At 40.5% G+C, this 25,522-nt stretch overlaps 1 protein-coding gene across 1 annotated transcript in view; it reads right to left on the bottom strand.

Annotated features, from left to right (window-relative positions):
- The window catches only part of LOC106607182 (protocadherin-15), a 371,077-nt gene that overhangs the window by 138,391 nt on the left and 207,164 nt on the right, over window positions 1-25,522 (bottom strand). The window contains exons 18-20 of the mRNA XM_045720950.1: window positions 17,090-17,218; window positions 12,576-12,881; window positions 11,922-12,152 (exon numbers count right to left, since the gene is read on the bottom strand). Of these exons, the coding sequence (XP_045576906.1) occupies window positions 11,922-12,152; window positions 12,576-12,881; window positions 17,090-17,218 (666 nt within the window). The remainder of the gene's footprint in view (window positions 1-11,921; window positions 12,153-12,575; window positions 12,882-17,089; window positions 17,219-25,522) is intronic.

Below are 25,522 nucleotides of genomic sequence, written 5' to 3'. Positions count from 1 at the left end.
GTAGACGTATTCATTTGGCAGACAAGATATGCTTATAAGTACCATGCCATTATTTTATATTATATGATTTCATAGTAAGAATAATATAATTAAACTTAGCTGAATAAAATACAATGGATAATTTTCCCATTCCCGGAGCGAGAGTGGCTATGTTGAGTGTAAAAGTGATCATTTGAAACAGATCCACAGTACATACTAGATTTTGATTTATTTGGCAACTTTAGTTGTGATTTGAGAAAGTCACCAAAAAAAGCTTGCTCTCTGTTCCTTGCCGCAGGCTGCACATGCTGTTCTCTCATCAAGTGATCATATTTTCACCCATCAGGCTATTCTCAATTTAATCTTGTCTTTACTAATGTTTAAAATTAGTTTTGATTTAGAATGGCCCATTATCAAATGGGCAAGAACGGAGGCAAGACAAAAAAGACATGTCATCCGTATGCACTGGAATAGCGAATGGAGGCCACTTTCCCAGCTGTACATTTTTCACTCAAGTTGGGTAGGCTACTCCGGTAATTGTGAGTGCCACATGAGATTCCGCCCAAACTCTGTATGCTTTGGGATACATTTGGGAAACCTAGTAAAATATATTCGGGAACATCAGGAACATTGATAGTAACATGTTTTCGCAACAAAACATATTTTGATAGCAATGAAGTAGAGAGAGTAGGAGATGGAAGCTCGCGGTGGTGAGATATTCTGTAGCTAAAGGTAAGGTGTCAGTCTATTAATTAGGAAAATACAAATAAATTACTAGTCTATTCTAAATCTAAACCAAGCACTATAACTTTAGGCCAAATCTGAATTTGTTTAATTTTGTCACGGCTGTTTAAAGGATCGGACCAAGGCCGTAGTTCCACATCTTTATTAAACCGTGAAACTAAACGCAATACACCAAATATTTGAAATAAAAAAAAATAAAAAAACGTGACGCAGAGAGAAAACACACTACTCAAAATTAACAACCCACAAAACCAAATGGCAAAACCCCCTACATAAATATGATCTCCAATTAGAGACAACGAGAACCGGCTGCCTCTAATTGGAGATCATCCCAACAACCCCAACATATAAATAGAAACCTAGAAAACCAACATGGAAATAGAAAACACGAAAACCACCGAAAAACACCCCTTGTCACGCCCTGACCACTCTACTATAGAAAATGACATCTTACAAGGGTCAGGACGTGACAAATTTAGACTAGACCAATTATGTACCGAAGATATCTTTAATCAGTATTATTTTTTTTAAATTCTGCCATGTGTAAAATGTGGTTGGCTAATGTATTGTATAACGGCACAATCATTATTTTAATTATGTTTTTTTTCCAAGCTTGCCCTCATATATAGGCCTATGCTTATGCATCAGCTCTAATATGCATATGGGTGTTTTTAATGAATCATCACTTTAGAAGCACTGTCCATTTTGTTGCATTAGGCTTTGAAACAACATCCTCAACTAATATGTTTTCCACTCAGTTTCAACCTATTATTGAACTTCTTTCTTCAAATGTATCAATCACAGTCACGTGAGTTTTGAAAGCACATACTGTTTTGATGATAAGTCTTTGATGTGATTTTTGATGGCATTTGCATTGATGTCAGAGTGGTAAGAGTGCATAAGAGGAGATTATTGTGACTCAACGGTCATGTAGAATTTTACTGGGTCATGACTCATGACTGCTGGTGTGGTGATAATACGGTCACCGCAAGAGCCCTATACAGTATCTCACAAAAGTGAGAAGTGTCCAATTTGGATATTTTCACTTAGGGTTGTACTCACTTTTGTTGCCAGCGGTTTAGACATTAATGGCTGTGTGTTGTGTTATTTTGAGGGGACAGCAAATGTACACTGTTAAACAAGCTGTACACTCATTACTTTACATTGTAGCAAAGTGTCATTTCTTCCATGTTGTCACATGAAAAGATATACTCAAATATTTACAAAAATGTGAGGGGTGTACTCACTTTTGTGAGATACTGTATGTTCCCTGTTGTTTATTGAAACTCAACTGTGCCCGGAGGAGCAACTTTGATAGACTTTCTTCTCTGATCTCCCACTTTTCTGACAGCCTACTGTGACAGCCTACTGTGTCTCTGACAGAGAGGACAGAGGGACAGTTAGGTTAGTCAATAACACACACATCCAGGGACGAAAGGAGAGTCAGTGCAATCCGGCACAGCCCTTTTCACAGCACGAAGCAGGTCCTCACCAACGGACGTCCTTGGAAACACTTCAGTTTCTATTGCTCTTCCTCACATAGCAAAAATAGAGGCATATTACCTGCATAAGCACCTTCATCGACACTACGGCATGTGATGATTTCCTTCTGATATACAGTCCCAGTCAAAAGTTTGACTGACCTTTATGTCTTAACCTGTTATGGCTAGGGGGCAGTATTTTCACGGCTGGATAAAAAACGTACCCGATTTAATCTGGTTACTACTCCTGCCCAGTAACTAGAATATGCATATAATTATTGGCTTTGGATAGAAAACACTCCAAAGTTTCTAAAACTGTTTGAATGGTGTCTGTGAGTATAACAGAACTCAAATGGCAGGTCAAAACCTGAGAGATTCCTTTACAGGAAGTGGCCTGTCTGACCATTTCTTGAACTTCTTTGCCATCTCTATCTTTTACAAAGGATCTCTGCTCTAACGTGACACTTCCTACGTCGTCCATGGGCGCTCAGAGCCCGGGAAAAACCTGAATGTCGTCATCCCAGCCACAGGCTGAAACACATTATCGCCTTTCTCAAGTGGCCGATCAAGGGACTGTGGGCTTAGGCGCGTGCCCTGGCCGCCCCCGTCTTTGTGATTTTTCCTCTGTTTGCCGAAAAGGAGATTCCCGGTCGGAATATTATCGCTTTTTTACGAGATAAATTGCATAAAAATTGATTTTAAACAGAGGTTGACATGCTTCGAAGTACGGTAATGGAATATTTAGAATTTTTTTGTCACGAATTGCGCCATGCGCACGACCCTGATTTACCATTTCGGATAGTGTCTGGGACGCACGAACAAAACGCCGCTATTCGGATATAACGATGGATTATTTTGGACCAAACCAACATTTGTTATTGAAGTAGCAGTCCTGGGAGTGCATTCTGACGAAGACAACAAAAGGTAATCAAACTTTTATAATAGTAAATCTGACTTTGGTGAAGACTAAACTTGCCGGGTGTCTAAATAGCTAGCCCGTGATTGCTGGGCTATGTACTTAGAATATTGCAAAATGTGCTTTCACCAAAAAGCCATCATTGGATATTGGAGAAGGTGTTCCGCTAGCGGAACGTCTAGATGTAAGAGTAATGATGGACTGTCATTTCTCTTTGCTTATTTGAGCTCTTCTTGCCATAATATGGACTTTTACCAAATAGGGCTATCTTCTGTATACACCCTTACCTTGTCATAACACAACTGATTGGTTCAAACACATTAACCTGTTAGGGCTAGGGGGCAGTATTGACACGGCTGGATAAAAAACGTACCCGATTTAATCTGGTTACTACTCCTGCCCAGTAACTAGAATATGCATATAATTATTGGCTTTGGATAGAAAACACCCTAAAGTTTCTAAAACTGTTTGAATGGTGTCTGTGAGTATAACAGAACTCCTATGGCAGGCCAAAACCTGAGAAGATTTCAAGCAGGAAGTGGCCTGTCTGAGAAGTAGTGTTTCATCTTGGCTCTTTTTATTGAAGACTCAGGATCTGTGCAATAACGTGACACTTCCTACGTCTTCCATAGGGTTTCAGAGCCCGGGAAAAAGTTGAACGATATCGAGGCAGGCTCTGGCTGAAACACATTATCGCTTTTGGCAAGTGGCCACTCAGAGTACTATGGGCTTAGGCGCGTGCCCGCTTCGACCGAATGCTTTCTTTTCCTTTGTCTGTTTATCTAAACGCAGATTCCCGGTCGGAATATTATCGCTTTTTTATGAGAAAAATGGCATAAAAATTGATTTTAAACAGCGGTTGACATGCTTCGAAGTACGGTAATGGAATATTTAGAATTCTTTTGTCACGAATTGCGCCATGCTCGTCACCCTTATTTAGCCTTTAGGATAGTGTCTAGAACGCACGAACAAAACGCCACTGTTTGGATATAACGATGGATTATCTTGGACCAAACCAACATTTGTTATTGAAGTAGAAGTCCTGGGAGTGCATTCTGACGAAGACAGCAAAGGTAATAACATTTTTCTTATAGTAAATCTGACTTTGATGAGCGCTAAACCTGCTGGGTGTCTAAATAGCTAGCCCTGTGATGCCGGGCTATCTACTGAGAATATTGCAAAATGTGCTTTCACCGAAAAGCTATTTTAAAATCGGACATATCGAGTGCATAGAGGAGTTCTGTATCTATAATTCTTAAAATAATTGTTATGCTTTTTGTGAACGTTTATCGTGAGTAATTTAGTAAATTCACCGGCAGTGTTCGGTGGGAATGCTAGTCACATGCTAGTCACATGCTAATGTAAAAAGCTGGTTTTTGATATAAATATGAACTTGATTGAACAAAACATGCATGTATTGTATAACATAATGTCCTAGGGTTGTCATCTGATGAAGATCATCAAAGGTTAGTGCTACATTTAGCTGTGGTTTGGGTTTATGTGACATTATATGCTAGCTTGAAAAATGGGTGTCTGATTATTTCTGGCTGGGTATTCTGCTGACATAATCTAATGTCTTGCTTTCGTTGTAAAGCCTTTTTGAAATAGGACAGTGTGGTTAGATTAACGAGAGTCTTATCTTTAAAATGGTGTAAAATAGTCATATTTTTGAAAAATTGAAGTAATAGCATATCTAAGGATTTGAATAACGCGCCACAGGATTCAACTGGCTGTTGAGTAGGTGGGACGCAAGGAAAGAAATTCCACAAATTAACTTTTAAGAAGGCAAACCTGTTAATTGAAATGCATTCCAGGTGACTACCTCATGAAGCTGTTTGAGTGAATGCCAAGAGTGTGCAAAGTTGTCATCCATGCAATGGGTGGCTACTTTGAAGAATCTCAAATATCAAATATATCTTGATTTGTTTGACACTTTTTTGGTTACTACATGATTTGGTTACTTCATGTGTTATTTCATAGTGTTGATGTCTTCACTATTATTCTACAATGTAGAAAATAGTAAAAAAAATAAAGAAAAACCCTTGAATGAGTAGGTGTGTACAAACCTTTGACTGGTATCGTATGTCATGTTGAGTTTTATTTATTTTTTACTGAAATTTACACTATAATACCTTGCAAACTAGCATAGCCATTCCAACAATTACTGCCATGGGTCTCTCTTCTATCGCATTACATCTAATACTTTTCGTTAAGATCCTGGAAACATAAAACCCCAAAGAGAGCAATAACATAACAGTGAACATGCCATTGCTTTTAACCTGTTGGGGCTAGGGGGCAGCATTTGCACGTCTGGATAAAAAAAATGTACCCGATTTAATCTGGTTACTAATCCTACCCAGTAACTAGAATATGCATATACTTATTATATATGGATAGAAAACACTCTAAAGTTTCTAAAACTGTTTGAATGGTGTCTGTGAGTATAACAGAACTCATTTGGCAGGCAAAACCCTGAGACATTTTCTGACAGGAAGTGGATACCTGATGTGTTGTATTGACTTTAAACCTATCCCATTGAAAAACACAGGGGTTTAGGAATATTTTGGCACTTCCTATTGCTTCCACTAGATGTCACCAGCCTTTACAAAGTGTTTTGAGTCTTCTGGAGGGAGATCTGACCGAACAAGAGCCATGGAACGATGATGTCCCATTAGACACCTGGCGCGCGAGTTCATGTTGGGTACCCTCGTTCCAATACGTTATAAAAGAGTATGCATTCGTCCACCTTGAATATTATTCATGTTCTGGTTAAAAAAGGCCCTAATGATTTATGCTATACAACGTTTGACATGTTTGAACGAACGGAAATATATTTTTTCCCCTCGTTCATGACGAGAAGTCCGGCTGGCTTACATCATGTGCTAACGAGACGGAGATTTTTGGACATAAATGATGAGCTTTTTTGAACAAACTACATTCGTTATGGACCTGTGATACCTGGAAGTGACATCTGATGAAGAGAATCAAAGGTAATGGATTATTTACATAGTATTTTCGATTTTAGATCTCCCCAACATGACGTCTAGTCTGTATCGCAACGCGTATTTTTCTGGGCGCAGTGCTCAGATTATTGCAAAGTGTGATTTCCCAGTAAGGTTATTTTTAAATCTGGCAAGTTGATTGCGTTCAAAAGATGTAAATCTATAATTCTTTAAATGACAATATAATATTTTACCAATGTTTTCTAATTTTAATTATTTAATTTGTGACGCTGACTTGACTGCCGGTTATTGGAGGGAAACGATTTCCTCAACATCAATGCCATAGTAAAACGCTGTTTTTGGATATAAATATGAACTTGATAGAACTAAAAATGCATGCATTGTCTAATATAATGTCCTAGGAGTGTCATCTGATGGAGATTGTAAAAGGTTAGTGCATCATTTTAGCTGGTTTTATGGTTTTGGTGACCCTGTCTTTGACTTGACAAAACATTACACACAACTCTTGTAAATGTACTGTCCTAACATACTCTAAATTTATGCTTTCGCCGTAAAACCTTTTTGAAATCGTAAAACGTGGTTAGATTAAGGAGATGTTTATCTTTCAAATGGTGTAAAATAGTTGTATTTTTGAAAAATTTGAATTTTGACATTTATTTGGATTCAAATTTGCCGCTCTTGAAATGCACCTGCTGTTGATGGAGTGCACCACGGGTGGCACGCTAGCGTCCCACCTAGCCCCAAGAGGTTAATCTCTCTCTCTTTCTCACTCTCTCTCACTCTCTCTCTCTCTCTAGATAGCCTAGTTGCGGGATGGAGGCCAAACACCGACACCATAATATACAATCAAGATCTTCAGCAGCAGCAATAGAACAAAACATTGATTCATATGATATAATGACATTTCTGATAGTATGGTTGAAGTGTGTCGGTGCTGACCGGTAGCGAGAAGAGCTCCTGAATAAACTGTCTGATCTAACCATGTGTAGTGGACCTCACTGTGAAAGGCAAAGACTCATTCATTCACAGACACTCTTCCCATCCATTTATATGCAGCTTGTGTTTTGTAGAGCTGACAAACTATGATTCACTGCTTCTGCTTTCAATAACAAAGCCATGCCTTGGTGTTTTCCTCCTTTGTGCAGGTGGTGAATACACACACACAAACACGCACACACACACACACACACACACACGTGCTCTATCAGATTCTACAGTGTGTTTTCAGAAACGCAGAGAAAATAAGGAAAAGTGTGTGAGTTTAATTACAAACCCCAGGACACAGGTAGAGTACACAATCAATCACTGTGAGGCCTTCCATTGAAACGAAACAAGAAAACCTTTAGAATAACACAAGAACAAATCAGACACACAAAAGACTTCAAAAGCCTATGCAGGTGTTAAATGGAGGAAAGAAGGAAAATCATAGGAACCCAGTGTGAATCCATTAGTCCCACTTTAATGCATGTAGGCCATATCAAATAGCAGCCAGGAGGGTGTGATAACATAAGCACTACTGTGCCTTATCCCATCAAACACTGTTCCTGGGTGACAACAAGGAAACTGCATCAAACACTATCCTTATCGGAGGACAAACTCACTCTACAGGTAGGCTGGGCCTGCAGAGGAACAACTTGAGGAACCACACTTACCTTCCTGTCATGTCAAAATTGTGAATACAGAGTTGAAGTCAGTGGTTCCACCATTGGGCTAAATAAAACCCACTTACACCCTGATAAAGCAAATGCACAACCACCTAAATATTGTATAAAGCAAATGCACACCTACTCAGTAGGTGAAGTGTAAGAACTCAAGACATAAGAACATGCACACATGCACACAGACATATGCACGCACGCACGCACACACACACACACACACACACACACAAATAGAGTGAGACACAGTGTGCCAAAACAGGAGGCGTCTAATCTTTTAGTTTCGATTGAGAGGCTAATCTCCTGAAAGATTGGAATGGGAAAACCTGCGTCTGAAAATCCTCACATAATTGCAGTCACAAAGGTAATGAGTCATTCAGCCCTGGAATTGCACCAGGGCTAATGCGACCGCTAGTTATCCATCAGCAGAGGTTTTCTTGAGGGCTTGAACGTAGCTTGCGATGCGGTTAGCCCTTGTGGTTGGGACCGCAGATTGTTCTGGGCTTGTGGCTGTCTAGATCCCTGCTGTTTGTTGGTGTTTCCTTCTTCCCTGCGACCTGCCCTGTCTGGAACCGCAAGAAGTAACAGCGTAGCCTAAATTGCTAACATGACAAAGACCAGGGCCTGTGGGAGTATTGTTGGGGACAGTGGTGTCTTTCTATCACAGGTGAGGATCTTTTAATGGACTGCTGAATGTTATTTTTTTCTTCTTTTTTTCTTGCTCTTTTTCACAATATGTCTATCACTGATAGACTACCCAGGAAACGGCTGAAAATAGCCAATAATAATATATGTAGCCTTAGAAACAAGGTTCATGAAATCAATAACTTGCTAACATCAGATAACATTCCTAGATTAGCACATTTCGGAGACTCAATTAGATAATTCCTTTGATGATACAGAAGTAGCCATACAAGGATGTAACATCTACAGAAGTGACAGGAATGCTTATGGGGGAGATGTTGCTGTATATATTTAGAGCCATGTCCCTGTAATGCTGAGAGAAGATCTCATGTAAAGTGTTTTTGAAGTGTTGCGGTTGTAGGTCCACCTGTCTCATCTAAAGCTTTTCTTGGGGGATGTTGCTATAGGCCACCAAGTGCTAACAGTCAGTACCTAAATAATGTGTGTGAAATGCTTGATTGTCTATGTGATGTAAACAGAGTGTTCTACTTTTTTGTTGACCTGAATATTGACTAGTTTTCATCAAGCTGTCCGCTCAAGAGAAAACTTCCCACTGTAACCAGTGCCTGCAATCTGTTTCAGGTTATTAACCTGTCTGGGCTAGGTGGCAGTATTTTCACGGCCGGATGAAAAACGTACCCGATTTAAACAGGTTACTACTCTGGCCCAGAAACTAGAATATGCATATTATTAGTAGATTTCGATAGAAAACACTCTGAAGTTTCTAAAACTGTTTGAATGGTGTCTGTGAGTATAACAGAACTCATATGGCAGGGAAAAACCTGAGAGAATTCCAAGCAGGAAGTGGAAAGTCTGAGAATTGTAGTTCTTCTTTTGATTCTCTATCGAAACTACAGTGTCTGTGGGGGACATTGCACTTCCTAAGGCTTCCATTGGCTGTCTAAAGCCTTCAGAAAGTGGTTTGAGCATTTTCCTGTCACTGGGCAGATAATAAGAGCTCAGTTACTGAGTGGTCTGCCTGGCAACAAAGGGTTGGATATGCTCGGTCCTGCGAGCACACCCCACCTTCTTTTTCTTCTTGAATGAATATGCTATTGTCCGGTTGGAATATTATCGCAATTTTACGTAAAAAATACCATAAAGATTGATTTTAAACAGCGTTTGACATGCTTCTAAGTACGGTAATTGAACATTTTGACTTTTCGTCTCTCGTTCCACGCTCGTGCGTTACCCTTTGGATAGTGACTTGAATGCACCAACAAAACGGAGGTATTTGGACACAACATTTCTTGTGGAAGTAGCAGTCCTGGGAGTGCATTCTGACGAAGATCAGCAAAGGTAATACAATATTTCTAATACTAATTCTGAGTTTAGGTGACCCCAGAACTTGGCGGGTGTCTGTATTGCTTGCTTTGATGGCGAGCTATGTACTCAGAATATTGAAAAATGTGCTTTCGCCGAAAAGCTATTTTAAAATCTGACACAGCGGTTGCATCAAGGACTGCTGTATCTATAATTCTTAAAATAATTGTTACGTATTTTGTCAATGTTTATGATGAGTATTTTTGTAAATTGATGTGCTCATTCACCGAAAGTTTTGGTGGGAATACATTTTCTGAACATCATGCGCCAATGTAAAATGCTGTTTTCGGATATAAATATGAACTTTATCGATCAAAACATACATGTATTGTGTAACATGATGTCCTAGGAGTGTCATCTGATGAAGATCGTCAAAGGTTAGTGCTTCATTTAGCTGTGTTTTGGGTTTTTGTGACGCCTCTCCATGCTAGGAAAATGGCTGTGTGGTTATTTTTGTCTATGTACTCTCCTAACATAATCTAATATTTTGCTTTCGCTGTAAAGCCTTTTTGAAATCGGACAATGTGGTTAAAATGGTGTAAAATAGTTGTATGTTTGCGAAATTGAAATTATGATATTTTTGCTGTTTTGTATTTCACGCCATGCTATTTCACTGACTGTTGAATAGTGTGGGACGGTCACGTCCCACCTTGCCCAGAGAAGTTAACCTGTTAGGGCTAGGGGGCAGTATTGACACGGCCGGATAAAAAACGTACCCAATTTAATCTGGTTACTACTCCTGCCCAGTAACTAGAATATGCATATAATGATTGGCTTTGGACAGAAAACACCCTAAAGTTTCTAAAACTGTTTGAATGGTGTCTGTGAGTATAACAGAACTCAAATGGCAGGCCAAAACCTGAGAAGATTCCATGCAGGAAGTGGCCTGCATGGAATCTTATTTACCCTTTCGGATAGTGTCTTGAACGCACGAACAAAACGCAATACATGCATGTATTGTATAACATAATGTCCTAGGGTTGTCATCTGATGAAGATCATCAAAGGTTAGTGCTGCATTTAGCTGTGGTTTGGGTTTATGTGACATTATATGCTAGCTTGAAAAATGGGTGTCTGATTATTTCTGGCTGGGCACTCTGCTGACATAATCTAATGTGTTGCTTTCGTTGTAAAGCCTTTTTGAAATCGGACAGTGTGGTTAGATTAACGAGAGTCTTGTCTTTAAAATGGTGTAAAATAGTCATATGTTTGAAAAATTGAAGTTTTTGCATTTTTGAGGTTTTTGAATAACGCGCCACGGGATTACACTGGCTGTTACGTAGGTGGGACGATTTGGTGCCACCTACCCTAGAGAGGTTAATGGGGATCCTAATAAATCGAATCAAATCAAAGCACTTCATTGTGATGTGAAGGCTAAGGGCAGAAAGGCACAGTGGCTCCGGATATCCATTTAGCCTTGGATCAGCCATAACAAAGACAAGTCATGACTCCAATGCAAGGGTCTCTTAGCTAGCCTAGTAGAATGAGGTGATCATTAAATTAAATTCAAGACATATGACATAATACCATGACTGCTATTCATGTAGAGCTAAAGTACTACTCTCTTGATAGTGATACTGCTAATGAAGTTGCTATCTCAATATTATAATATTGAGATAAACGTACTGCCTCTAAAATAGATTGTTTCTATCACTGCTATCAGCACCTCCAGCATCCACAATAATAACTATTGCTTCTCCTATCAAATGCACTATATAATGCATTGTCTATAACTGTTACTTCTGCTCCTGGCAGTGAAACAGTATTGCTTTGTTGATTTTTGCCAGCACTACTTCTGCTGGGGGGCCATGAGGGTAAAGTAGTTGGAAACACACTTTTTATTCATCCTAACCAGAGGAGGAAAGCTTCCAAAGTATCTGTAGAGCACAGTGAATAAAGAGTGACAGCAGACTATGACTATCACTTCTACAGTGCTGTTAGTGTGCATCCTTCACCACCGATACTTGTCCTTAGGGACCATGATGGTACATAACATTGTACATGTAAAGCAAGAAGTGCTTTTACCTTGATGAGGGCCATAACTTGCATATTCTTCAAGCACTAGCCTACTAGCCACCATCATGAGTGGAAACAATGAGTGTGAAGCAACAGTATTTTTCACTTTTACTATCACTCATGACAAACACAGTGAATACAGAGCGACGTGATCGTACCGTGATCCGAATAGTGACGGTGGCCTCACCGGGGGGCATGGTCCCAGCCTGGTCGACGGCCTCCACCAGGAAGGTATAGGTGGCCCCCATACCCATACTAGCCAGGTCCTCAAAGTCCAGGGTCTGCAGGACTGACAGCTCGCCTGAGATCGGGTTCACTGAGAACAGCTTCATGTCCTCCGCAGACTTGATACGGTACGTTACGTTAGAGAACAGGTCTGCATCCACCGCCTGGGATGGAGGGAGAGAGGGATTGATGAGAGAGAGAGAGAGAGAGAGAGCGAGAGAGAGAGATAAGATAGAGAGTGAATAGAGAGAGGGATGGATGGAGGTGCTGCAGTCAGAACCATTGCAATGAAATTCACATTTTTATAGATGTTTGCTACCAACCTGGAAGAGAATGGCAGTTGAAATGGAGGCCAAATCGGCTGATAGCTGGAGACGCTTTGAAGTTAAAGGATGTTAAAGGGTGCATTTAATAGTTAAGCTGTTTGAAGCCCAAGCACACATGCGCACACACACACACACACACACACACACACACACACACACACACACACACACACACACACACACACACACACACACACACACACACACACACACACACACACACACACACACACACACACACAGACAGACAAACAGACGTACACTGAAGCGCAGCACCACAGTGTCCACAGGGCTGTTCTCGGGGACGTTGACAACATAGGTCTTCTGGGAGAACTCTGGGCTGTTGTCATCGATGTCTATCACAAGGACAGAGAGGGTGAAGGTGGTCCTGCGGGGGTCCACCGCAGCATCAGAGGCCTCCACTATCAGGTCATACCGACTCCTGAGCTCCCGATCCAGAGGCACTGCGGTGAATATGCTGCCGTTCTCGTTGATGGTGAAGACACCTGGGTGGTTGACTATCCTGTAGCGCACCAGACCGTTAGCCCCTGCATCTGGATCTGTGACCTGCAGGGGAAGCGTAAATATGTGGTGTGAAGAAGGGAAAGGTAAATATGGAAATACATAAGCATTAAGGTATAAGGGGTTGTGCTATATCATGAATAAAGTCACAGTTAAAATGTGTTAAAACTTACGCATGCACACACACTTTAATGTACACTTAAAAATGACTAAGCTGTCAATCAAATTTTGTGTTCACATTGAGATAAGTGTCTTTGTCACAGACTCATGACTAATCATCAATAAGTTTAAAGGGCCATAAATCTCTTCCTATAAAGGGAATTCCTTGAATAGGGAAAATATAAGGTACATTTTGAGGATCCTTCAGTGTAGACAGAAAGTGAGTTACTTAACAAATTCTAAATCCCTAATGAATATGACAGGTCATTGTTATTCCAGTGTGTGAGTGTGTGCAAGCTTGTGTGTGTGTGTGTGTGTGCCAGCATGGTTTTTGTGTGTGAACAGCAGACACAAATTCCTCTCTGTTGTAATCATGGTAACAGGGAAAGAGGGAGAGGGCGGGAGAGAGAGAGAAGGGGGGCATACTTTGAAATCTGGTCACACTTCTCCTGCCACTGTTCGATTCAAGCCTGACTGCTGAGTTATTAACCCTGGCTAGGGATGGAAGGAGTAGCACAGAGAGAATCAAAGAAACAAATGAAAATGAAAGAGAGAGAGGGCTTAGATGGGGTAAGGGTGATTTACCCCCATTTTGTATTACACAGAAAGCCAGATAAATGCTCAAAGCCACGGCTAAAGACTGAGCCCTGGCATTAAACCTTCCAAAAACAGAAGAAAGAACAACATGCCAATATGTGACCCGATTGAGGAAACTAGGCAAGTTATGACTTCACAGGAGAGCTGTTTGAAAGTAAAAATAATTTTGCAGAGAAATGCCTTCTTGAACTTGTGAACTTTCATGTGCCTTAATATCAAACTTGTATGGCATCTGTAAATACAAATACAATTGGTAAATGACGAGCCTAGTTGGTTAAGCCACAGAAAAAGTGAGCAACCTTCCCGCTAGCTATGATTGGCTGAGATAATGAGTAGGCTAGACATGCCGAGAGATAAGTTTGTATTGGTCTGTCATATAGCACACGTCTGTCTATTGGAGCTGGTCAGTATGTCTAGGTAATCGTGTCCAACGCGGCTTTTATTTTTTTTATTGTGTAGTAAAACTGCATAAACATAATGTCAAGTTAAAGTGTCCTGTTAGCTAGCTAACGTTAGCTGGCTAGCTTGCTAGCTAATGTTATGTGTATGCTCTCAGATATTTTTCCCAATTATGGTTAAAAGATATGATCTCATTGGTCAAAAGACAAATTAGTGAAGAAATGTCACAATTGAGCTGTCTGCGTAAACGCAGCCTAAGTGTTCTCTGGAAATAACGCAACTCTGCTGAAGGTGAGTACATCTCCGCTGCATGTCGTTGCACACACACCTTCTGTGATGTACATTATTTCCCTAGAACCAATAGCCCCTCATTGATTATCCCTTATTTATGCTTCAGGATTAGCATTAAAATATATGGATGATATATGCAGTGCAAACCCCATGCATTGGTAACATCTGCATGCAGATTAAGGGTCAAGTACTGCATTTACAGTATATGCCCATCTATTGAGACATGAGTGCTGTTCACAGGCCTCCATAAAAAGGGTCTGTCATATAAAATGGTACTGTATATTAGGGATTATCACCGGTCCTGGGACCACTCTATACATTTCCTCAAAAAATAAAATGACAAGACCTGAGAAAAATAAATAATAACCCCCAATGTCGCACTAATGTAATTCCACAAAATTCACAGCATGCACCGCAGCAGATTATCACCAAAATAAATAGCACATGATCCAAACAGGTTGTGGCATAGAAGCCTTTAGCCTAGTGTACTTACTTCACACAAAGTTGCCCTAAATTCAAAGCACACACATACAGTGCCTTGCAAAAGTATTAATCCCCCTTGGCGTTCTTTCCTATTTTGTTGCATTACAACCTGTAACCAAAGATAACCCTGAAGGAGCTGCAAAGCTCCACAGCAGAGATTGGAGTATCTGTCCACAGAACCACTTTAAGACGTACACTCCACAGAGCTGGGCTTTACGGAAGAGTGGCCAGAAAAAGCCATTGCTTAAAGCAAAAAATAACCAAACACATTTGGTGTTCGCCCAAAGGCATGTGGGAAACACCCCAAACATATGGAAGAACGTACTCTGGTCAGATGAGACTAAAATGTTGCTTTTTGGCCATCAAGGTAAACGCTATGTCTCGCGCAAACCTAACACTTCTCATCACCCGAGACACCATCCCCACGGTGAAGCATTGTGGTGGCAACATCATGCTGTGGGAATGTTTTTCATCGACAGTGACTGGGAAACTGGTCAGAATTGAAGGAATGATGGATGGCGCTATATACAGGGAAATTCTTGAGGGGAAACCTGTTTCAGTCTTCCAGAGATTTTTGACTGGGATGGAGGTTCACCTTCCAGCAGGACAACGACTCTAAGCACACTGCTAAAGCAACCCTTGAGTGGTTTAAGGGAAGACATTTAAATGTCTTGGAATGGCCTAGTCAAAGCCCAGACCTCAATCCAATTGAGAATCTGTGGTCTGACTTAAAGATTGCTATACACCAGCGGAACCCATCCAACTTGAAGGAGCTGGAGAAGTTTTGTTTTGAAGAATGGGCAAAAATCCCAGTGGCTTGATGTGCCAAGCTTATAGAGACATACAGAGAATTGCAGCTGTAATTACTGCAAAAGGTGGCTCTACAAAGTATTGACTTTGGGGGGGTGAATAGTTATGCACGCTCAAGTTCTGTTTTTTGTGTTATTTATGTGAGAATGCCAAGAGTGTGCAAAGCTGTTATCAAGGCAAAGGGTGGCTGTCATACCTGTTATGGAATCATGTAGTGTACCTTATTAGCTCAGGTTTCGATCTAGCAACCTTTCGGTTACTGGCCCAATGCTCTAACCACTAGGCTACCTGCCCCCCTGCCGTTATGATGCTGGGTGTCAAGTAAAGTTGGTGTCCCAGGTCTGAGTCAGTCCCTGATTACAGCAGAAGGATAACAACCAGCAGAACTGTGGAACTCAAGGGTCAGACTTAAATAGCCCATGGAAAAGAAACAGATTTATTTTTTGTTTAAAATGCACCAATGCATTTATTTTGTATGCTATTGATACATGTATTACTTCCCCTATCCATTTCTGTGTCATATGTAGTCTATGTTAGTAACTTAGGAAAATAAATAATAGAGATGTGGGAACTTTAAAGTCAGAGATCAGTCTTGGTGTTCCATGGTTGGTGGATGTGAAGACAGATTAGAATGTGTGTCAGCATGATGCAACACAAAGTAACTCTCACCTTGAGGAGCTCCCGTTCCCATAAAAATTACCCTTATCTCTCTTCTAGCACTTTAAAAAGGAATCATTATTTTCTGTGAATTGTCATTCACTGATCTGCTCTGGCACAGTGTGGGTGAACATACAATTTAGTGGGAGTTTTACCTACCTATCATATCCCTATGCAGAACTGTAATCAGTCCACTGATTTCATTAATTAATGTAAATGTCATGGAAGTTTGTATTTCTTCTTTTTTAAACATGGTCTTGATGCAACATGGTCATGCCTAGGAAAACTGTATATTTGTTTTTTCTTTCTCAGCATTTGTTGTTGCTGTTTTTTTTAAAATACACATACCCCATGTTCCAAACAAAGTTAAAAGTGAGACAAAGTATAAACGTAGAAATGCGCTGTTTTCACAAACTGTATCTAGACACTGGTAATGTGCTGGAGATAATGAAAATGAGGTTGAAAAGTCGTGGAATTGCCCTTTAACACTTCATGTGTCATCATTTATCGGGGTGCAGCCCAAACCAAAGTAATGATATCACTAGGGAAAGGTAATAATTTTGATCCCAACTCAGCAAAGAATTGTATTTCAGTCAATTAGAGCCTGTTGGAGTTTTCGCCACAATTGTTGCTGTGGACACCTGTGGGACTTTGGGAGTAGCTGGGTTAGAGAAAGGGTAAAGAAGGCCTGCTTAGTAAGCTGTGCCAGGTAGAAAGGTAGAAATAAGGGAAATGCTAGGAAATGGCAGGTGAAAGTAAGGTTGTTTTTCTTAATATTCACATTCAAGGTATTCAGGTGAATTTCAAAAAACATACTACCATATTGTTTGCATCTTTAGCCCATCAGATGTGCTTACCGTGACTTGACCCACAAACGTGTTTGCCTCCTCCTCCTGGACAGTGAGGTTTCTGGGTAGGGTCAGATCAAACTTAGGATTGTTATCGTTGACATCAGTCACCACTATGTTCACTGTGGTGGTGGAGGTCTGGAAACAAAAACAGAGATACAAAAATAAGTGTGTGTGCACAAGCAGACAAACATACGTGACTCGTATCAGGAAACGAGCTCCAATTGAATGTAAACCTTTTTTTAAATCAAAATACGTTTTTGGGCAGAAATGTCTTCTGGAACGTGAACTTTCATGTGCCTTAATAGCAAACTTGTATGCCATCTGTAAATACTAATAACATTTTTAATTAAGATCCAAGTTGGTTTAGCCATGGAAAAAGCGAGAAACCTTCCCGCAAGCCATGATTGTCTGAGATAATGAGTGGGCTGGACATGCTGATAGATGAGTTCGGATTGGTCTGCCATGTACAGTAACACACTTCTGTCCATAACATGAGCTGGTCAGTATGTGTAGGTAATCCTTTCTAATGCAGCTTTTTTGAAAGATATCACATAGCTGATAAATTCGATCTGGTTATCTACTTTCATTTCAGAGCATTCTCATCTGAGTGTGCCAGAGCGCAGAATAACTGACGAATTTATGAACGCTCAACACCCGTTGAATATGGCGGGTGTCAGTAAATGTTGGCAAAAAAACGTAATTAAATTGTTGTCAACAGCACAGTTGCAGTCACTAACATAAAAATAGCCTAACTAGCTCTGCTAGTGCGAGTAAAATGGTCAAAGTGAGCTGTTCTCTCAGTTGTGTCTGGAAGTATCTAGCAAGGTAGTCAACGTTAGCCAGTTATTTTGGGTGCTTGACTGCTGTTGTTGAGTCAGAACGCTCGGATCAACCCTACTACTCGGCCAGAGCGTCCAGTCTGTGCTCTGAACGCTCCGAGAGCGTAACGCTCTGAATTTACAAACGGGCAATCTGGCAACGCTCTTAGTTTATGAATGCCCAGAACACTCTGGCACTCCAGATTAAATTTACGAACACATCCATAGTATAAACCAGCCTTTAGTCTTGAAATCTTTGGTTGTTTAGTACATAGCCTCACATGTGAATCCTTAACGAGATGGGTGGGGCTAAAGCTTAAGAGGGTGTGAACTATGCTGAATGGGTGTAGACAAAGAATAGCTCCTTATTAGGTACCAAAAAATTCAAGGCCCATTTTTCTCAAAAGTGAGGTTACAAGTTTATCAACTTTCAAAGCAGAATTACTTTCCCATTGTTCCTCAACTGTAGTGTATGATATACTAGTTTCTAGCTCTGAGTCTCTACTTTTATCCAATGTAAAAAACACCATTGCTACATAAGACCGAATCGAGCCGGTCGGTCACATACTGTACTGTATGAGTGTGTATATTTGCAGAGTATTGAAGAGCTATGAGGGAAATCAAAACTAAATGAATTTACGTTCTGTACAATGATACAATGTAAATAATTGAATGACCATTTGCCAAACAAAAGCAAAAAGCTGCAAAGATCTCAAATATTTTCAGAAAATGTGGAAATCAATCTCCAAAGCAGACTTATATAAGAGCATCTGTGATGACTAGGCAAAGACAAATATACTCTATTAAGGAATACATCAGGCTATCCGAAGAAACTATGTAATGAAGTCAGTACAGAGACACTAAATCAAATAGTTACTGAAGCTAATTCAAACAGACTTCAATTACACAGAGAATGCAGAGAATACAATATGGTCGCTAACAACTAAGGATGGGAGCACATCTAAAGTGCATCTACAGGGCAATTCTGGACCCAAGTATCTGTCTGACTTCATCCTACCCCATGCACCCTTTCGCTCCTCCAGGTCCATCTCCCTTCAGCAGCCCCACAGCACACTAAAAACTATGGGTGGTAGTGCTTTCAGTTGTGCGGCTCCTCGGCTATGGAACGCACTTCCAGTCACTGTCAGGGCTGCAGAGTCTCTGGCCTCGTTTAAGGCACAGCTAAAGACTGAGCTGTTCAGTAAAGCTTTCAAGGACCTATGTTAATTATGTTCTCCTTCCACCGGATCTGACAATACCTGTATATAGCTTTGATTGTTGTCTGAATTCAATGGTCTGAAACAGCTGCATTGGACCATTAAATGAACTCTTAATTAGAGCTGATGCTATTAAACTTTCTCAGTGTTAAGGAATTAAGACCTGTTGTGTTACAATGACTCATTTGTGGGTGTTGTTTTAAGACTGTAGTAGAGTGTAAAGCCTTATTTGCATATGTATTTCCCAGGGTGCCTTTCGAGTGAATTTTAGAGGTACCAGTCATGACTGTGTTTGCTAATGACAGAGACATGATTGTTGCATTTAATGGCTATCAGTCCTGTAGCCTTCACCAAGTGAGTGTCTAAGTGAATATTGTATTATTACGGCATTACCAGCAAAATCCTTGTAAATGGGCATTTGTCAAAAGCAGTGGGAGTACGCTGCGGCATCTGTTAGGGGTGCCTGTTATTTCCTTTTCTGTGTGTGGCCTGCATCGAACCACTAGCACAGGTTTTGCGAGGGGACCAACGGATCAGTGGGGTGGGTATCCGGGGAGTGGGGGGATGACCGCCAAGTGTGTATTTTACATGGATGACGTCAACATTTAATACCCTGACTTTTTATCTGTCGACAGGACCCTGGACATGACTGACTGGTACTGACGAGCTGCTGGGGCGAGACTGAACAGAGGCAAGACAGAGGCCCAATTTTTCAGGACTTGACCAGACTACGACTTACAGTTAAAATGACTGACATAAGGGTACTGGGGGTAAAGTTTGACTGGGAGGGAGTGGTGAGCGGCAACTGTAGTGGGATCCTGGGGACAGTAAGACAGAGACTGGGTTTTTGGGGACTTCGACAGCTGACTTGAGGGCAAGGTTTTAGTCATTAAAGCTGTGATTTTACCTGTGCTTTTATTACTCAGTTCTGTTTATATCCCCCCACTAACAACTCTTTTAGCTCTAGAACGGATGGTCTTTCACTTCCTTTGGGGAAGGAAGTGGGAGAGGCTGAAGAGGGAGGTGGTCAAGAGGTCCAGGTTCAAGGGGGGGAAAGGCTTGCCTGACCTCTACTCGTTCCTGGGCAGCCGCTACACAGTGTTACACCTAACTCTTGCCACTCCCCGGTCAACAACAAGATCCAGGCCCTTGCATGTTCTGGCTGGGATCTTACCTCAGGACCCTGAGGCTGGTCCCAGTCAACCTGCGAGCCCCAGTCTCTTTCCTGCTCCCCACACATTACGTCCAGCTCCAAAAGTTTTTAAGACATTTTAACCTGTTGGGGGTAGGGGGCAGTATTGACACGGCCGGATAAAAAAACGTACCCGATTTAATCTGGTTACTACTCCTGCCCAGCAACTAGAATATGCATATAATTATTGGCTTTGGATAGAAAACACCCTAAAGTTTCTAAAACTGTTTGAATGGTGTCTGTGAGTATAACAGAACTCATATGGCAGGCAAAAACCTGAGAAGATTCCTTACAGGAAGTGGCCTGTCTGACAAGTTGTTGTTCATCTTGGCTCTTTTTATTGAAGACTGAGGATCTTTGCTGTAACGTGACACTTCCTACGGCTCCCATAGGCTCTCAGAGCCCGGGAAAAAGCTGAATGATATCGAGGCAGCCCCAGGCTGAAACACATTTACGCTTTTGGCAAGTGGCCGATCAGAGGACAATGGGCTTAGGCGCGTGCCCGAGTCGACCCCATGCTTTATTATATTTCGTCTGTTTACCTAAATGCAGATTCCCGGTCTGAATATTATCGCTTTTTTACAAGAAAAATGGCATAAATAGGATTTTAAACAGCGGTTGACATGCTTCGAAGTACGGTAATGGAATATTTAGAATTTTTTTGTCACGAAATGCGCAATGCTCGTCACCCTTTTTTACCCTTTCGGATAGTGTCTTGAACGCACGAACAAAACGCCGCTATTTGGATATAACAATGGATTATTTGGGACCAAACCAACATTTGTTATTGAAGTAGAAGTCCTGGGAGTGCATTCTGACGAAGAACACCAAAGGTAATAACATTTTTCTTATAGTAAATCTGACTTTGGTGAGTGCTAAACTTGCTGGGTGTCTAAATAGCTAGCCCTGTGATGCCGGGCTATCTACTCAGAATATTGCAAAATGTGCTTTCACCGAAAAGCTATTTTAAAATCGGACATATCGAGTGCATAGAGGAGTTCTGTATCTATAATTCTGAAAATAATTGTTATGCTTTTTGGTGAACGTTTATCGTGAGTAATTTAGTAAATTCACCGGAAGTTTGCGGGGGGTATGCTAGTTCTGAACGTCACATGCTAATGTAAAAAGCAGTTTTTTGATATAAATATGAACTTGATTGAACAAAACATGCATGTATTGTTTAACATGTTATGGATAAGGGGCAGTATTTTCACAGCCGGATAAAAAACATACCCGATTAATCTGATTATTACTCCTGCCCAGAAACTAGAATATGCATAAAATTATTAGCTTTGGATAGAAAACACTCCAAAGTTTCTAAAACTGTTTGAATGGTGTCTGTGAGTATAACAGAACTCATTTGGCAGGCCAAAACCTGAGACATTTTCTGTACAGGAAGTACCCTGTCTTACCCTTTCTTGGCCTTCTTTGCCATCTCTATCCATTACAAAGGATCTCTGCTGTTACGTGACACTTCCTAAGGCTGCCATAGGCTCTCAGAAGGCGGCAAAAAGCTGAATCGTGGCTTTGCAGGCTCTGGTTGAAACAAAGTAGCGCGTTTGGGTAGTGGCTGGTTACAGTACTGTGAGACTCAGGCTCGTGCCCGCGTCGACCGAAAGCTTTGTTTTCTTTCCTCTGTTTACCTAAACGGAGATTCCCGGTTGGAATATTATCGCTTTTTTACGAGAAAAATGGCATAAAAATTGATTTTAAACAGTGGTTGACATGCTTCGAAGTACGGTAATGGAATATTTAGAAATCTTTTGTCACGAATTGCGCCATGCTCGTAACCCTGATTTACCATTTCGGATAGTGTCTAGAACGCACGAACAAAACGCCGCTATTTGGATATAACGATGGATTATTTTGGACCAAACCAACATTTGTTATTGAAGTAGCAGTCCTGGGAGTGCATTCTGACGAAGACAACGAAGGTAATCAAACTTTTGTAATAGTAAATCGGAGTTTGGTCAGGGCTAAACTTGCTCGGTGTCTAAATGGCTAGCCGTGATGGCTGGGCTATCTAGTGAGAATATTGCAAAATGTGCTTTCACCGAAAAGCTATTTTAAAATCGGACATATCGAGTGCATAGAGGAGTTCTGTATCTATAATTCTTAAAATAATTGTTATGTTTTTTGTGAACGTTTATCGTGAGTAATTTAGTAAATTCACCGGAGGTTTGCGGGGGGTATGCTAGTTCTGAACGTCACATGCTAATGTAAAAAAGCTGGTTTTTGATATAAATATGAACTTGATTGAACAAAACATGCATGCATTGTATAACATAATGTCCTAGGGTTGTCATCTGATGAAGCTCATCAAAGGTTAGTGCTGCATTTATCTGTGGTTTTGTTTTTTGTGACATTATATGCTAGCTTGAAAAATGTGTGTCTGATTATTTCTGGCTGGGTACTCTGCTGACATAATCTAATGTTTTGCTTTCGTTGTAAAGCCTTTTTGAAATCGGACAGTGTGGTTAGATTAACGAGAGTCTTGTCTTTAAAATGGTGTAAAATAGTCATATGTTTGAAAAATTGAAGTTTTTGTATTTTTGAGGAATTTGTCATTTGCGCCACGCCTATCATTGGATATTGGAGCAGGTGTTCCGCTAGCGGAACGTCTAGATGTAAGAGGATAACATAATGTCCTAGGTGTGTCATCTGATGAAGATCATCAAAGGTTTGTGCTGCATTTAGCTGTCTTCTGGGTTTTTGTGACATATGCTAGCTTGAAAAATGGGTGTCTGATTATTTCTGGCTGGGTACTCTGCTGACATAATCTAATGTTTTGCTTTCGTTGTAAAGCCTTTTTGAAATCGGACAGTGTGGTTAGATTAACGAGAGTCTTGTCTTTAAAATGCTGTAAAATAGTCATATGTTTGAGAAATTGAAGTAATAGCATTTCTAAGGTATTTGAAAATCGCACCACGGGATTCAACTGGCTGTTGCGTAGGTGGGACGAATTCGTCCCGCCTAGCCCAGAGAGGTTAAGGAGATGTTTATCTTTCAAAGGGTGTAAGATAGTTGTATGTTTGAGAAATTTGAATTATGACATTTAATTGTTTTCAAATTTGGCGCTCTTGATATTTCACCTGTTGTTGATAGGGTGTACCAGGGGTGGGACGCTTGCGTCCCACATAGCCCATAGAGGTTAAAAATGTTTTACCTTTGTTAAATCATTTATACACATTTTATATGGCTTTTACAGATTGTTTTACAAGAAAAAGTAATTTTATTCATGGTTGTTTCTATTTGTGTTTAACATGTACTTTTTAACAATTTTAAATGTAATATTCAAATGCTGTTTTTTATGCTTTTATACCGTTTCTGTGTGTATAAAATGATGTACAAAAATAGATATGAGCTTTTTTTAAAGGAAATGCAACAATAAAACCTTCCCAAAAGAAAAAAAATCATGATGTTTTTATTATTTATGATAATACATTACTTTTTGGGAATATACCATACTTGGTTTAGTTTTACCATAACAGTGGTCTGAAACTCCTAGTTTGCCACATCGGTGAGTCACATTACTCTGGGTTGTGAAATGCTATACAATTCCTATTGGAATCCAGCTAGAGTTAGGATATCCAACAATTGGAACTTTAAATCACTTGCAATCTGCAGATAAAATAACTGCCAAGGTAGGGAAGAATGATAAATTAGACTACCTAAACCATTTGAATACCGGTTGAATAAATTCAACCACATACAGATTGGATTAGTTTAGAAAATTGTTTTTTATCTTTATGTAGTATAAGATCAATTGATAAATCAATGTGCATGCAGAAATACTGATATTAAAACAAACTATTCTAATAAGAAACCTGCAACAAAGAATGCTGGGAAATATGATAATAAGGCCCCTCCCAACACAATCAAGTAACAACCACGCCATGTGGTGTTGATTCCACTAGAATAAAAAAACAAACACTTTTTTACCACAACACTGAGACTTAAAAACCCACATTTTTGCTGTGCAGTGTTTACTTATTATCACAAAATATGAATTTCCTAGAGGGCAGAGCTCTATTTGGCTTCATCCTTGGCAGTCCCTGTGAACTGTTGTGATTGAAAGGGACCCTTATCCAAAAGCCTATCATCAGTTGTTGATGGATAGGACATGGTAGTGGCAGTCCCTCCAATAGAGGAGGAGGATCCTTTATATTCCATTGCTGGTAATAATATATGATTTGGGAAGTTACAGTGTACAAGTATAGTGCAGTTAACCTTCAAACAATGACACCAGTACACAAACCTCCAAGGCCCTTGTATAAATCACTGGGAAAGATAGCTGAATATGCACAATATCTATAATCCCACAGGGCATCGAGGTAATGCCGTGCTTACACAGTGGTGCAAAATAGCCTCCTTTGGGGAAAAGGGAGGGAAAAAAAACACAATGTAAGACAAATAATTCCCAGGAGGTAAAGTGGCTGGCGAAAGTATTCACCCTCCTTGGCATTTTTCCTATTTTGTTTCCTTACAACCTGGAATTAAAATTTATTTTTTTTTGGGGGGGGGGTTGTCACGACTCCTACCGTAGGTAGCTCCCCCTCCTGTTTGGGTGGCGCTCGGCGGTCGTCGTCGCTGGCCTACTAGCTGCCACTGATTCCCTTTTCCCCCTTTCCGTTTATTGTGTGCACCTGTTTTTAGTTTGGGCTGATTAGCTGGGCAATTTTAGCCAGGAGGCCCGCCTGCTCTGTGTGTGGGATTACTTGATCTGTGTATAGCTTGTGATTGCACGCTCATTGTATTTTGAGGTGCGAGTGCGTATTTTGTGCCAACCTGTTCTGTCCCATGAGTTTGGGCACTTTGGTTTTGTGTGCGCCCTAGTTCGCTGTTGGGGCGGTTTGTGATTTTCCGTTCTGTGTTATTAAAAACACTACCCTGCATTCTCTGCTTCCTGCTCCTGACTCTGCACCCACTACGCCCAAGCGTTACAGGTTTGTATCATTTGATTTACACAACATGCCTACCACTTTGAAGATGCAAAATATATATATTTTTATTGTGAAACCAACAAGAAATAAGACAAAAAAAACAGACCTTGAGTGTGTATAACCATTCACCCCCCCCAAAGTCAATACTTTGTAGAGCCACCTTTTGCAGCAGTTACAGCTGAAAGTCTCTTGGGGTATGTCTCTATAAGCTTGGCACATCTAGCCACTGGGATTTTGCCCATTCTTCAAGGCAAAACTGCTCCAGCTCT

This window comes from Salmo salar, chromosome ssa01 (assembly GCF_905237065.1).
Source record: "Salmo salar chromosome ssa01, Ssal_v3.1, whole genome shotgun sequence".
Classification (NCBI taxonomy): Eukaryota; Metazoa; Chordata; class Actinopteri; order Salmoniformes; family Salmonidae; genus Salmo; species Salmo salar.
The sequence above is the reverse complement of the archived record's forward strand: the minus strand, read 5'-3'. Positions and strand labels throughout refer to the sequence as shown.